The 17314-nt window shown below is 42.4% G+C and overlaps 1 protein-coding gene across 1 annotated transcript in view; it reads right to left on the reverse strand.

The window, feature by feature from the left end:
- Nucleotides 1-12446, reverse strand: part of LOC311319812 (lysine-specific demethylase RSBN1L-like) — a gene marked incomplete at its 5' end in the record, with an annotated part of 20627 nt that extends 8181 nt beyond the window's left edge. The window contains 4 exons of the mRNA XM_084451418.1: nucleotides 2460-2597; nucleotides 10452-11134; nucleotides 11592-11717; nucleotides 11972-12446. Coding sequence (XP_084307544.1) covers nucleotides 2460-2597; nucleotides 10452-11134; nucleotides 11592-11717; nucleotides 11972-12446 — 1422 coding nt within the window. The remainder of the gene's footprint in view (nucleotides 1-2459; nucleotides 2598-10451; nucleotides 11135-11591; nucleotides 11718-11971) is intronic.
- Between the last annotated feature and the right edge of the window lie 4868 nt (nucleotides 12447-17314).

Consider the following 17314-nt stretch of genomic DNA (forward strand, 5'->3'; position numbering starts at 1 on the left):
CATTTCTGCAGACCTTGCCTGAGGGACTTAACCACCGTTCAGAGCGTAGTAACGTGAAACGTTAACAATGTAAACAATGGTAGGAGCAGCCAACCCCGAATTTTAACATTACATGAAAAAATATACTTTCATGTTTTCGGCTGGACAAGCTTATTGGTATCTTTGGGGAGCTGGTGGAGCACAAGCAGCCTCATGATTTTGGGGGGTTTGAATATATTGATGTAGGCTATATCAACTCTAGGGGTTGGTATAATTTGATTTCTTTGAAAAATGTATGGTTATATATTTTTGTAGATACTGTAGATTCCTGTTCCTTAAATCAAATGATTCCTCAGTTAAAAGCTGCCTAACAAAAAATTGTGCCTGAAATCAATAAGATTTCTCAGATAAATGATGACCCAGTTTCAGCAGTTGAACATTGGATGTCTACCCATCAATCAACCAATCAAATAATTAAATGATTGGCAAGATAAATATTCTAAAAATGAACATGCTCCCTAAATGTCTTTATTTGTTTCAGAATATCCCTCTGCCTCCTCCCTCATCCATGTTTACTAGACTTAAGAAATTGTTTACCGCCTTTATTTGGCGAAATAAACGTCTCAGATGACATCTCTCTTTATTATATCTCCCATATGACCGATGAGGCCTTAAATGTCCAAACAGCAGCTCAACTGCGATCCATCATGTTTTATTTTTCATCTAAAAGCCCTCCTTCAAGGTTAGATTTGGAATCCTGTTCTGTTAAACATTAACGTTACAAGAAAAAATACATTTTCATGTTTTTGGCTGGACAAGCTTATTGGTATCTTTGGGGAGCTGGTGGAGCACAAGTAGCCTCATGGTAAGTGGTAAAGTTTACCACTTGCACTTATATTTGTATTCAGCAGATCACGAATACTGGAGAAAAAATACAGACAACCCTATAGTATTGGATATGATTCAAGTCTGGTTTGACACTTGTAAATATTTGAATGTAGACTTCTATATTATACTATATATATTCTATATTATACTATATATATTCTATATTATACTATATATATTATTACTATATATATCTTCCTGGTACGGTTCAGTCCTCTTTGGGGTCACGTCAACTTTAAACCAGGAGAGAACGATGCAGGATTTCACATATGAGCTGAAAGGGGGTTAAGGAAGGTCCAGGATGTGTCCAGGGAAGATGGAGCACTTCTGTCCTTTTTGGCGGAAATATCAACTAAATACGACATCCCAATCTATCATTTTTTCAGATATCTTCAACTTCTGAGCTTCACGTCTTTATCTCAAAATCATTCATTAGATGTTTCCTTTCCTCGTTAGGAGATCGCAATCACAGGACATTGTTATGATGAAGGTTTAATTTCATCTTTGTATGGATTGTTTGTGTTTAAGTCTGATGAATACTCAGAATCAGAACTAAGATAATGGAGGGAAGATATGGAGGAAATATCCTATATAATATAATATAGGGGCGGCTGTAGCTCAGTTGGTAGAGCGGGTCGTTCAATGATCGAAGGGTCGGTGGTTCGAATCCCAGCTCTGACTGTCCACATGTCGAAGTGTCCTTGAGCAAGACACCTAACCCCAAATTGCTCCCAATGAGCAGGTTAGCACCTTGCATGGCAGCTACCGCCATTGGTGTGTGAATGTGTGTGTGAATGGGTGAATGAGAGGCCATTGTAAAGCGCTTTGAGTGCCGCTAAGGTGGAAAAGCGCTATATAAGTGCAGCACATTTACCATTTACCATATCCTGAGAAGAGCAGAGTGAGGCCCGTCAGGGGGCTCTTAGACAGTCAGCTGGAGCTTGAAACTTACACATTAGACATGGCTGATGCGCACATACATAACTTGTTAAATTGCATAAGTTTAATGATAACATTCCTGATACCTGTATGAAATGGAATGAGACAAGAGGGCCACTGAACCACTGGATATCAGAATGTGAAAAGGTCAAACACATTTGGAGAGGATTTTTTTTATTCTCAATTTTTAGCATTTTGGCACTGGGGATTTTCATTTGGCTCTGGCTAAAAAAATAATTGAGGGGCGCCAAAAATTCCTCTATGCAGGAAAAACCCTGACAAGCTAAATGTATAATAATTGCTTTTAATTGGATTATATATATATATATATATATATATATATATATATAGTTAGACAGAAAGTAATAGTAAACAGAAAGTATTTGATGATATCTGGATACATTTTCTGTATTTCTTAAGACAATGTTAATGTTGGTATCATGTTTCAGCAGGAACATTATTGATATATTTGGCGGGGTATTGAGGGTGAGGGGGGGGCAGGAAAGGGCGGGGTATTGAGGGTGAGGGGGGGGGGGGCAGGAAAGGGCGGGGTCTTGAGGCTGAGGGGGGGGGGGGGCAGGAAAGGGCGGGGTCTTGAGGGTGAGGGGGGGGCAGGAAAGACAGGTGCATTTCCCAGGGGGCCGTGCGCTCACCTCTAGGAAGGGGGACTCCTCCAGCATGCTGATGAACTCTGGGAAGTAGTCGCCGACCTCCTCGTCCACCGCCCCCACCAGGCTGACCTGCCGCATGGCGCCCGCGCGGTACGTCCCCTGGGAGTACGTCCTCTTCACCTGCCGCAGGACGAGACGGGGGGCGGAGGGGTCAGGGGTCAGACGCAGACAGATTCGGAAAAAAATATGTACGGTAGTATAGCAATAAACATATAATTTCTTGATCCCGTATGAATTGTGCCATGATGACCATCACATATGTTTGTTTTTTGTATGTTTGTGTTAAACAAGGGTAATGTCAGCTAGCTAATATTAGCTAACTTGCGAGTTAGCCGAGATTAGTAAAATTAATGTTTTAAATTTACAAACATATGTGATGGTCATGGCACAAATCAGTCTGGATTATTGTTCTCACGTCGTTTACTAACATTCATATGTTTTTCTGACTGAAGGTTTCTCTTCCTGCTTCCGCTTAGGCACTCTATACCCCTTCGGTCTATACCATGTTTATATACCCTCCAGTCTATACCATGTTTATATACCCTCCAGTCTATACCATGTTTATATACCCTCCAGTCTATACCATGTTTATATACCCTCCAGTCTATACCATGTTTATATACCCTCCGGTCTATACCATGTTTATATACCCTCCAGTCTATACCATGTTTATATACCCTCCGGTCTATACCATGTTTATATACCCTCCGGTCTATACCATGTTTATATACCCTCCAGTCTATACCATGTTTATACACCCTCCAGTCTATACCATGTTTATATACCCTCCAGTCTATACCATGTTTATATACCCTCCGGTCTATACCATGTTTATATACCCTCCAGTCTATACCATGTTTATATACCCTCCAGTCTATACCATGTTTATATACCCTCCGGTCTATACCATGTTTATATACCCTCCAGTCTATACCATGTTTATATACCCTCCGGTCTATACCATGTTTATATACCCTCCAGTCTATACCATGTTTATATACCGCTCTGCTCTATACCATGTTTATATACCCTCCAGTCTATACCATGTTTATATACCCTCCGGTCTATACCATGTTTATATACCACTCTGCTCTATACCATGTTTATATACCCTCCAGTCTATACCATGTTTATATACCCTCCAGTCTATACCATGTTTATATACCCTCCAGTCTATACCATGTTTATATACCACTCTGCTCTATACCATGTTTATATACCCTCCGGTCTATACCATGTTTATATACCCTCTGCTCTATACCATGTTTATATACCACTCTGCTCTATACCATGTTTATATACCCTTCAGTCTATACCATGTTTATATACCCTCTGCTCTATACCATGTTTATATACCCTCCAGTCTATACCATGTTTATATACCCTCCGGTCTATACCATGTTTATATACCCTCCGGTCTATACCATGTTTATATACCGCTCTGCTCTATACCATGTTTATATACCCTCCAGTCTATACCATGGTTATATACCCTCCAGTCTATAACATGTTTATATACCCTCCAGTCTATACCATGTTTATATACCCTCCAGTCTATACCATGTTTATATACCCTTCGGTCTATACCATGTTTATATACCCTTCAGTCTATACCATGTTTATACACCCTCCAGTCTATACCATGTTTATATACCCTCCAGTCTATACCATGTTTATATACCCTCCAGTCTATACCATGTTTATACACCCTCCAGTCTATACCATGTTTATATACCCTCCAGTCTATACCATGTTTATATACCCTCCAGTCTATACCATGTTTATATACCCTTCGGTCTATACCATGTTTATATACCCTCCAGTCTATACCATGTTTATATACCCTCCAGTCTATACCATGTTTATATACCACTCTGCTCTATACCATGTTTATATACCCTCCGGTCTATACCATGTTTATATACCCTCTGCTCTATACCATGTTTATATACCACTCTGCTCTATACCATGTTTATATACCACTCTGCTCTATACCATGTTTATATACCCTTCAGTCTATACCATGTTTATATACCCTCCAGTCTATACCATGTTTATATACCCTCCGGTCTATACCATGTTTATATACCCTCCAGTCTATACCATGTTTATATACCCTCCGGTCTATACCATGTTTATATACCCTCCAGTCTATACCATGTTTATATACCCTCCAGTCTATACCATGTTTATATACCACTCTGCTCTATACCATGTTTATATACCCTCCGGTCTATACCATGTTTATATACCGCTCTGCTCTATACCATGTTTATATACCCTCCAGTCTATACCATGGTTATATACCCTCCAGTCTATAACATGTTTATATACCCTCCAGTCTATACCATGTTTATATACCCTCCAGTCTATACCATGTTTATATACCCTTCGGTCTATACCATGTTTATATACCCTTCAGTCTATACCATGTTTATACACCCTCCAGTCTATACCATGTTTATATACCCTCCAGTCTATACCATGTTTATATACCCTCCAGTCTATACCATGTTTATACACCCTCCAGTCTATACCATGTTTATATACCCTCCAGTCTATACCATGTTTATATACCCTCCAGTCTATACCATGTTTATATACCCTTCGGTCTATACCATGTTTATATACCCTCCAGTCTATACCATGTTTATATACCCTCCAGTCTATACCATGTTTATATACCCTCCGGTCTATACCATGTTTATATACCCTCCGGTCTATACCATGTTTATATACCCTCCGGTCTATACCATGTTTATATACCCTCCAGTCTATACCATGTTTATATACCCTCCAGTCTATACCATGTTTATATACCCTCCAGTCTATACCATGTTTATATATCCTCCAGTCTATACCATGTTTATATACCCTCCAGTCTATACCATGTTTATATACCCTCCAGTCTATACCATGTTTATATACCGCTCTGCTCTATACCATGTTTATATACCCTCCAGTCTATACCATGTTTATATACCCTCCAGTCTATACCATGTTTATATACCCTCCAGTCTATACCATGTTTATATACCCTCCAGTCTATACCATGTTTATATATCCTCCAGTCTATACCATGTTTATATACCCTCCAGTCTATACCATGTTTATATACCCTCCAGTCTATACCATGTTTATATACCGCTCTGCTCTATACCATGTTTATATACCCTCCAGTCTATACCATGTTTATATACCCTCCAGTCTATACCATGTTTATATACCCTCCGGTCTATACCATGTTTATATACCCTCCAGTCTATACCATGTTTATATACCCTCCAGTCTATACCATGTTTATATACCCTTCGGTCTATACCATGTTTATATACCCTCCAGTCTATACCATGTTTATATACCCTTCGGTCTATACCATGTTTATATACCCTCCAGTCTATACCATGTTTATATACCCTCCAGTCTATACCATGTTTATATACAACTCTGCTCCATACCATGTTTATATACCCTCCAGTCTATACCATGTTTATATACAACTCTGCTCTATACCATGTTTATATACCCTCCAGTCTATACCATGTTTATGTACCGCTCTGCTCTATACCATGTTTATATACCCTCCAGTCTATACCATGTTTATATACCGCTCTGCTCTATACCATGTTTATATACCCTCCGGTCTATACCATGTTTATATACCCTTCGGTCTATACCATGTTTATATACCCTCCAGTCTATACCATGTTTATATACCACTCTGCTCTATACCATGTTTATATACCCTCCAGTCTATACCATGTTTATATACCCTCCGGTCTATACCATGTTTATATACCCTCCAGTCTATACCATGTTTATATACCCTCCAGTCTATACCATGTTTATATACCCTCCAGTCTATACCATGTTTATATACCCTCCGGTCTATACCATGTTTATATACCCTCCAGTCTATACCATGTTTATATACCCTCCAGTCTATACCATGTTTATATACCCTCCAGTCTATACCATGTTTATATACCCTCCGGTCTATACCATGTTTATATACCCTCCAGTCTATACCATGTTTATATACCCTCCGGTCTATACCATGTTTATATACCACTCTGTTCTGCTCCAGAGGAGGAGTCAGACTCCAGAGTTCAGAATGTAAATTCAGAAAGGAGAAAACTGGAAGAGCCGTACGCTCACACACACACACACTCACACACACACACACACTCACACACACGCGCGAGGGAAACAACACACACAGCTATTGGAGGGAAACAGCCAGGCACACCCACACACACATACTCACACACACAGTCACTCCAGGGTAATCAAAACGTACATTTTTCTCTGGTGGCACTGGTGCTACCAACATATAATTTGGTCGCACTAATTGTTTTGATGCTGAATAATCTAAATAATAAAAAAAATAATGACATGTGCTCGCTGGTTGTCTGTCTCTCCTCCTCCTCCTCCTCCTCACTCTCCTCCTCCTCCTCACTCTCCTCCTCCTCACTCATCAGCTCTGACTTCTCAATTATTAGATTGTTTTCTCAGCTACAGTGGTAAGCAAAACATTGTCAAATTGAAGTTGATCTCTGAACTTATATATAAAATGTCATCACTTAATTTAATTCTGTCAGACATATGCGAGAAGCTCTGCATTTCATAAGTAGGGTAAGTGTGAAGTTTTATCATAATTAGAGTAAGAATTCTTGAGTTCTGGCCAAAACATCTTTTGACCAACAAATTCTAATTAGTTCATCCTTAAATCCAAGTGGCCGTTTGTGCCAGCGGTAATGAGATTCTTCCCAGGCGTATCTGAGATATTACGTTAATGAGAATGGGACGGATGTGAGGTCACTACTAGAGCCTTCGACATGCTGTGTGGCACGGAGAACACAAAGTGAATACCATCGCTATCATCATCATCATCATCATCAACGCTTCTGGTGTGATAGTGATTCAGCGTGTGGGCCTTGTAATAGCGCAGGGCTCGCACTCGTCTGTTCCCTCCAAGAGTTCAGAGCAGGGGGAGGAGTCTCCAGTGTTTGATGTGCCTAAAGCCTCGGATTCACTAGAAGACTTTCACAATCTGAACAGATTATGAAGTGACTGGGAGTGTACACTAGACCACTGGCTTCTGAGAGTATACACTAGACGACTGGCTTCTGAGAGTATACACTAGACGACTGGCTTCTGAGAGTATACACTAGACGACTGGGAGTATACACTAGACCACTGGCTTCTGAGAGTATACACTAGACGACTGGCTTCTGAGAGTATACACTAGACGACTGGGAGTATACACTAGACGACTGGCTTCTGAGAGTATACACTAGACGACTGGGAGTATACACTAGACCACTGGCTTCTGAGAGTATACACTAGACGACTGGCTTCTGAGAGTATACACTAGACGACTGGGAGTATACACTAGACGACTGGCTTCTGAGAGTATACACTAGACGACTGGGAGTATACACTAGACCACTGGCTTCTGGGAGTATACACTAGACCACTGAGAGTATACACTAGACCACTGGCTTCTGAGAGTATACACTAGACGACTGGGAGTATACACTAGACCACTGGCTTCTGAGAGTATACACTAGACGACTGGGAGTACACACTAGACGACTGGGAGTATACACTAGACGACTGGGAGTACACACTAGACGACTGGGAGTATACACTAGACGACTGGGAGTATACTCTAGACGACTGGGAGTATACTCTAGACGACTGGGAGTATACACTAGACGACTGGGAGTATACACTAGACCACTGGGAGTATACACTAGACCACTGGGAGTATACACTAGACCACTGGGAGTATACACTAGACGACTGGGAGTATACACTAGACCACTGGGAGTATACACTAGACCACTGGGAGTATACACTAGACCACTGGGAGTATACACTAGACGACTGGGAGTATACACTAGACCACTGGGAGTATACACTAGACGACTGGGAGTATACACTAGACGACTGGCTTCTGAGAGTATACACTAGACGACTGGGAGTATACACTAGACGACTGGGAGTATACACTAGACGACTGGGAGTATACACTAGACGACAGAGTATACACTAGACGACTGGGAGTATACACTAGACGACTGGGAGTATACACTAGTCGACAGGGAGTATACACTAGACGACTGGCTTCTGATGATATTTGAAAGACAACTGAAAAACTGGGTATCGCACATTTAACGACTGGATGAGTTTACACTACACGATTGCGTCCAGAATCTGCTCAAAAATATCAAACATGTTTAATATGCTCCGACTCGCTCCGACTCGGATCGGGACAAGTCTGTTCTCATCATACACTTGCCTATTTAAATCTGTACCCCTCATACAATTACAGATTTCTGTGGCAAATTGCCACTCCGACTACCCCCAACTAGTGCAGACTGCTGCTGACTAGGACAGACTCGGCAGGATTGTGAATCGTGTATAAAATCGGGCGTAATATCTTGTAGTGTATCCTCATCTTTAAGCCCTATAGGCTACTGGGCACTTGAGATGACCTGACCACTTGACCTGCTGTCTCTCAGCCCGAGTCTGGGGCTCCTTAGTCTACACATGATGAGGATGATGATAAAGAGGCTGGTGTTGGTTTTGACCATGGTAGGTTTGTGTATATATATTTCTGTCATTCAGCATGACAGCTTCATTCAATTTCCCATTTTAGCACATGGTGTGACAATAACCATCTCCACCTTAACATTTGCAAAACCAGAGCTGAATATCAGCCCCCCCAAAGCCCTGGTGCCCCCCCCCAGTCTCTTCATCAACGGGGAAAACGTGGAGGAGGTGGAGTCTTCCAAATACCTCGTCATCACACTGGACAATAACCTCAGCTTCAACCAACACACCCCGGACACTTACAAACGCTGCCAACAGAGCCTCACGGTCATACGTAAACTCAAACATCTGTGTGTTCAACCACACCTCCTCCTCCTTCTGTACCGTAGTACTGTTGAACATGTTCTGTTGTATGGTGCCGTCCGCTTCTTCCCCATGCGCACAGTTCTTAACAGAAACAAACTCCGGAAAATAACCCATCTGGCAAGAAAGATTATTGGCTTAACTACCCCTAACCTATCCGTCCATGTCACCTCAGCAATGACCCGTAAAGCACTCAGAATCACCCAGGACCCTCACCACCCTCTCCATCAGTATTTCATTCCCCTCCCCTCCAGCCGCAGGTTCAAAAAAAGCCAAGTTCAGCAAAAGCTTCATTCCTGCTGCTATCCGTGCCCTAAACACATGAATACCATCTGTCTACGGTCCAGCCGACGGTGTGTCTGTATGTCCTGTAGTGTGTAATGTAATGTAATGTTATGTCATGTCATGTCATGTAACTGTTTGATGTTTTTATTTCACTTGTTCTCTTTACTGCCCTTTTAAGCACTGATCGTAAATATGAATTTCCTGGAAAGGACTAACTAAAGTAAACTAAAGCTTCCACACAGACAGACACAGCATCACAGAGCCAACGTGCTGAGATTCAGCATAAAAGTGCAAAACAAGACTAGTCTGTCACACTGAAGATGCTGGTTCTAGTAGCAGCGAAGGCTACCAGCCTGTCAGAGCTACGCTACCGCTGAGGGGTGTAATATCGGACATGGGGTGACCGGTGGCCCTGGGGTGACCGGTGGCCCTGGGGTGACCGGTGGCCCTGGGGTGACCGGTGGCCCTGGGCCGTACGAGGGAACTGACTCACTCAAAAGTACTTCCTTCTCTGAGGGGTGTGTGTAAAACCAAAAGTTTAGACCCAGAGAAAGGTATGAGGTTTCCGCACCACCGCACGATAAGCAGACTCTAAGAAAAACCAAGGTCATCGTAACATTAAGGACTGCAGGTAGAGACGCCACACGCTCATCCGCGAGGAGAACCACACGCTCATCCGCGAGGAGAACCACACGCTCATCCGCGAGGAGAACCACACGCTCATCCGTGAGTAGAACCCCAGAGGGACTCGGAATGCAGCCTCACCTGAGAGTGAAAGTTGACCATGGTGGTGGTCTCGATGTCCTTCTTCCCCAGCACCTCCATCTTCACCGGCGCGTTGGGGAACTTGTAGGAGAAGTAGTCCAGGAAGTCCGGGAGGTAGGAGGCGGCGCCGTGGATGATGCCCATCACGTAGCTCGCCGCCTGGCTCTGGTCCTCGCTGAAGGACAGGGTGACGAACTCCTGGGCGAAGCGCTGCATCTCGGCGGGGGAGAGGGAGGACAGCTGCTCGCTGTAGGCGTGGGCGACGGACGCCCCTCCGTTCGCCTGCTGCTCAACGTGGATCAGACGGCCGAACTCCAGGGCGGCCAGGCCGGGCGGCGGGGAGCAGGGGAGCGGGGAGCCGTAGCCCAGCCTCTCCCTGAACATGGCGGCGGTGGAGGAGGAGGAGGAGGAGGGCGGGGAGGAGAGAGGACAGTCCTGGCGGCCCTGAGGAGGCGCTGAGAGGGTCTGGAGGAGGCTGCTGCTGTTGTTCCCGTTGAGCTTAGTGAGGAGCTCCGGCAGGTCCAGAGAGAGACCGGAACACACCGTCTGGCTGGCCCGGTGGTACATCTTGGGCCGGCTGTGTCTCTCCCTCTCGCCGTCTTTGTGCTTCTTCTTTTTCTTCTTCTTCATCTTTTTAAAGAGGCGCTCGTCCTCCGAGCTGACCTTTGGCTTCTCTTTAGACTCTGCAGGAGACAACAAAAATTATTTTGTGTTAAAGAGCTGTGCATTTTTTGAGGAAACAAGTTGCATGAAAAGATAAGATTTATATCTCAGGCTTTTGGGGCCTATAATGTAAACATGAGGCAACTGATCTACAGCAAAGACTCGGATAGTCCAGATGATTCAACTAACACTTGGCTAGTCCAGATGATTCAACTAACACTTGGCTAGTCCAGATGATTCAATTAATATGATTCAATTAATACTTGGCTCGTCCAGATGATCCAACTAACACTTGGCTAGTCCTAATGATTCAGATAACACTTGGCTAGTCCCGATGATTCAATTAATATGATTCAATTAATACTCGGCTAGTCCAGATGATTCAACTGACACTCGGTTAGTCCATATGATTATTTAAGAAACAATGTAAATAAACATCCATCTAGCAGTGAAAGGGAGGTAATCTGTCCCTCTTACCTTTCTGCTGGGCGCTCACTTCGCCATTCTCTCCACCCAACTCATTCACAGACATTTCTTTGATATTCTTCTTCTCCTTGTCCCTCTCTCTTTTCTTGTCCCTCTCCTTGTCCTTGTTAGGGTGATCTGAGAAAATGTAAATAAAGAATGAAATGTCACATTGACGCCAATCACAGGTCAACACTTAATCTTCACGTGTATCTGTCAATGTGTTGTTAAATTGACGATGCAATATTTAAGTTAAGCGTGTAATTAGGCCTATTCAATTAGTAAATACTACAACTGCAGTGTAAATACATTTCCATGTTTATAAGCATAGCCCAGTTTTAAATAACATTATTGTTTACTAGCTCTAATCCTCTAACCGAGCAGGTCCTTACCTCTCTCCAACACATTCACGTCACCATTCTCCGTCTTTGTACGGCAGCTAGACGGGCTCACTTTCTCCAGGGGTGAACTCTGCGTTTCAACGCTTCTTTCTTTCTCCTTGTGGCGTTTTTCCTTCGACTTCTTCACTTTGGAGGGAGACGCGAGGAAGTTGCTGATCTTGAAGATGTTCCTTGCGGGGGCCGGGGCCGTGGAGTTGCTCGCTTTGGCCGGGGGGCCGAAACTCCATTTCGCTGGGCTTCCATAACTCTGCTGCTTCCCGTGGTGCTTGTCCCCTGCGCACACCTCGCCGTTCACTTTCTTGGGTTTCAAGCTCTTCTCCTCGATGCGCACTTTCTTGGCGGGGGAAGGATAAATATCGCTGGAAGACTGCGGTCGGCTCTCCGGGGGCCTCTTGGGTTGTATGGGTTTAGGGGAATTTGTTTTGCTATTTGCTGCGAAATGCATGGAGTCCACGGACTCAGCCATCTTGGAAGTTTCTATTTTTTACGGTCATGCGTAACCGCTGCGTGAGAGGAACAGAGGGAGGCGTGGCTTAGAGGGAGGCGTGGCTTTGGGACTACGTCGAACACGACGGGGGAGGGAGGGGTCAAGCGAGTAAACATGGTTGTTTACATGTTGGAGAACGTAACCCTCGATGGCTGCGATGCGATGCGATGCAGCACGGCTTAATATGAACATGAAAGATGCGTTATATTGAGAAGGGAAGGGTTTTTACGCATGGTAGGAGATTATGCACCGACGATGTTGCACTCATTATAGTGTAGGCTATAGTATAGTATACCCATGCGCTTTCAAAGGTCTGTGAGATACGTTGAAAGCAGTGTCCAAATAATTTTTATTTTTACAAAAGTGCCCACTAATTTTAATATGCATTCCTTTATTTCTTTTTTTTTCACTGCAGTGAATATACAAAGATTAATTAAATATATGAAAAATGTAATTAAATTAAATAGAACCTGATAATTCTTTTAGCTAAATTTTACATTCACAAATCCAAATTTATTAACTCTAAACCCTTGTTCAATATTCTCGAAAATGAAGCCAAACAATACATAAAACATATTTTCTCCTCCTAGGAGGCTATGAAGACAGTGAGTTGGTCCACCTACTTTCATTTATTGAATGTTGACATCATCAGGAATATGTATCCTGGTTCTTTATAAAAATAAAAAAAATCTGTTTTGTTTAATTTTTTGTAATGATTGATTGTCAGTTTAATTTGTATTGTTTTGTACTGTGCAATTTGTACTGTTCTTTACTTTACTTAATAACGTTTTTATATGGTTAGTTGAATGTGTAATGGCTGTAAGCTGCACGTCTGTTCTTCGCTGATACAGTGCTTTATACATGACTTCTTCATTGACAGGATGTCAAAGTGTTGTCATGTTTCATGTTTTGTGTGGACCCCGTGAAGTGGACCGATGTTTTGCATCAACTAATGGGGATTCTAATAAAATCCTTATCTGCTCTGCAGACAACATTTGACTATATCCAGCACTCACTTCTCACAGCGTTTGCCTACAAGTACCTTGGGACATTTACTGATTCTGATTTTTATTTGTCACAAGTACATAGTACAGTGTGCCGTGTACAGTTAAATGTTACTGCCGGCTCAATGATGTACTAAAAAATAGGACAAATAATTACAAATTATGCAAAAACTAAAGGCATGGGTTATGTACATGCAATAAATATAAATAATCCAATAATCCCGAGGGGGGGGGGGGGGTACTGTCAGATGTCAAATATAGTGGCACTACATAGAGTAGATATACTGTAGTGACATTATATACACTAGATATACTGACATTATATACACTAGATATAGTGACATTATATACTCTAGATAGTGTTATAGTCAGGTGCTGGATGGCTTGGGGGAAGAAACTCTTCTTGAGTCTCTCCATGCTCGCCATGTGTGTGCGGTATCTCTTCCCTGGCCGTGTAGAGAGAACAGTCTGTTCTGGGTGGATGGGGTCTTTCAGGATTCTACTGGCCCTGGTCTTGCATCTCTTGGTGTAGTTGTCATTGAGGTCAGGGAGTGGCCCTCCTAAAGTACTGTCAGATGACTATACCACTCTCCGGGCCTTACTGGCGTGACATTCTTATACTTGCACTATTTTTCTAAGGGCTTGGAGTTTTTTTTTTAGTTAGTAGAAACTATTTTATTGGTTAATTATTTAATTTAGAATGGATATTCTTTTGGCATGGTCTGTGTTAGGCTACTTTAATATGAAATAATTTAATAAAAATAATTATTAAATATGTTTCATGTATCCTACATGTCTCTACATCCACCTTGAATCCATGCTTGATCCACCATTCCAGTGGAATGAGGATAATCCAGATATTGAGCATCAAAACTAACCTAATCTCCCCCTTAGAATTCAGAAATACCCAAGAACAACGTTTGATCAGGATTCTGGGTAGGATTGGATTACCAAATCCATATCCCAATTTAGGAGGATCAGGATCACATATCCTGGTTTGAAACACCCAATTTTGAGATTTAATCATATCCCGATCATTCTGATTCAGACTGAATGTTTTGAAATACTGGGCCTTGAGGTCTGTCTGTCAGAAAGTCCAGGATCCACCTACAGAGGGCGCTGTTTAGCCCTTGGTCCATGAACTTGGTAAAAAATTTGGAGGGAGTTGTGTTGTTAGAAACGGAACTGTAGTCAATGAACAGCAGTCTCACATAACTCAACACTTTCCCCTTACTCTTGTCTAGATGGAATAGGGCTGCTGAAAACATATGGACGATATTGATGAATAGCTGTTTTTTAAAATGCATATTATTGAGCCCACTAAAAAATGTAAAAGTGAAACCTTGGTTCTTTTACAGAAATAGATAATGTTTCTCGTTTGATAATAGGAAGCTTTTAGTACAGTCTAGTAATGGGAAGCTTTTAATACAGTCGACTTTCCTGTCTCTAGGCCACTTGATTATGTCCTTTAGTTATTCTATTAAATTCAAAAATGTGATAAAGGCATTGAGGTCTGGGGAAGTTTTAAATAATGTTGCCATAACGTTATCAGTTGAATGTGTACAATGCATTTATGTATGATGATTTTATATTGTTTATTTTAAAATGTGAATACTTTGTAACCAGGCAACATCACAAATGAAACTGGTCTGAATGGGTTTTCCCCCTGGATGAATAAATGCAACGTAGGCCTCAGGGTGGAAAGACTGCATGATTCACTATTAAGCTACCCCACTAGGTGGCGCCAAAAGTAAGGTTAGGTGTGTCCTCTAATTTATTAACCCACAGCTGCTTCTGAGGGCCCTTGTAAAAACCCGAACACAGTGATAATGTGTGTGATATGATTCCAGAAATGACTCATGCCATTGCACAACCTTCGCAGCACTAATATCGGAGCTTGTTCGCCTTCAGCAATTGCTGGACGTTTTAAGAATAATTGAGTATCTAGATTCCATCTAAGCTGCCAATTTATTAAGTCCTTGTCTTGAGTCGTATACACTGTGTAATCTATGTAAAACAATGCTGAGACATTTTCCACTTATACACTGGGAATGTGTGAGGATAGAGTTAGCCTTCTGTTGTTACGAAAACAGACATAATAATATAATAACATTACATAATACTGTAAGAATGTGTAAAGTGACTCATCTCCAAACAGTTCTCTTCAATTACGTGCCCCAGACAAAAATGTATTTTTTAACTGCCCCCTCCTTTCTCTGTAATAGCAGTATGGTCGTGAATGGAGAATGGATCGGGCTTGGAACAGTGTGCAGAGACAGTTGACAGCAGCTTAGTCTAAGAGCAGATTTGTTTATATCTTAGGACCGAATTTGTCCCTGAGTGTACGTTAGTCAGAGTAGTGACATGGAGCCAGTCAGTTACCATGGTGAGGATGATATGGTTTACAGGTTTAAGAGGCAAGTGCTTTTTCTGGTTCCCACAACTCAGGAGCGTAATCTTCAGCACTTAGGGGTGTGTAGCAAAGGATCTGGAAGTGAACCCAGCGTGGACAGATGGATGCATGGAAGTGAGATGATTGTGGGTCTATGAGGGGACGAGGCCGCAGAGAGAGATGCTAGCCCTTGTGGTCCAACCAGACCCTGGAGAGAACTGCTTATTAGTTAGTTAGATAGATAGATAGATAGATAGATAGATAGATAGTTAGTTAGTTAATTAGTTAGTTAGATAGATAGATAGATAGATAGATAGATAGATAGATAGATAGATAGATAGATAGATAGATCGACAGATAGATAGATAGATAGATAGATAGATAGATAGATAGATAGATAGATAGATAGATAGATAGATAGATAGATAGATAGATAGATGTTAGATTGATCGGCAAACCAAACTAAAGACACATTGTTCAGTGTACCAAACTAAGACACATTGTTCAGCGTACCAAACTAAAGACAGAGAGGGTCAGTGTTAGCTAGTCAGCTATTATGTTATTGGTTCATCATGCCAAACTCATCTCCCAAGGAGCAGCAAGCTCCAGACTTTGTTATATTTTGGTTTTGTGGAGGGCTGCTTCTCAGAGCCGCCGTTCCTGCCTCGAAGCCCAGCAAACTCCCAGGGGTGGGGGGTGTTAGAACCAGCAACCCGCTCCCGCAAGCAAGTGTTCCAGATCCTTTGTCAACTCAGGGAATTTTAGACAGAAATTTCATACAATCTCTTAAAAAGGTCCAGACTTTTGGAAAGGAAGCTAAATGACTTGACGTTATCTGTTGTTGACGGTGTAGGAAATCCAGCCCAGATGTGTGAAAAACCTGGTCTTTTCACAAAGACTCATTCAGGCCGGACCAGGGAAGTTGTGAAGAACACACACGCATGGAGAAGGAATGTATCAGTTACTGTACATTAAGGAGTTGGCTGAGAGCTGTTAATCGCCCCCCCCTCTCTCTGTCCCTCTCTCTTTCTCTCTCTCTCTCCCCTCTCTCTCTATCTCTGTGTGAGAGAGGCACAAGAGGGATCTGTAGATTGCTTTGATCGAACACTAATTAACCTGCATGTCAGATGAACTCCATGCGTATGTTATCAGAGTATTGGATGGTTAACCTCATTAACAGGCCAGGTGACCTCTCATGCTTCCAGTCAGACATCAGTACTGTCCTGAGTGTGTGTGTGTGTGTGTGTGTGTGTGTGTGTGTGTGTGTGTGTGTGTTCACAGACCAGTAGAGTATGGTATTACCGTCGGCATGGCGTCATAGACTAGACTCACTCCAGTCAGGAAATATGATACTTATCCACTGAGCAGACATCACCCGTGACAGCCACACCTCCGGACAGAGTGGCTGGAATGGCGGACTGGCAGTCACACCTCCGGACAGAGGGGTTGGA

Source organism: Borostomias antarcticus (assembly GCF_949987555.1).
Source record: "Borostomias antarcticus genome assembly, chromosome: 16".
Taxonomy (NCBI): Eukaryota; Metazoa; Chordata; class Actinopteri; order Stomiiformes; family Stomiidae; genus Borostomias; species Borostomias antarcticus.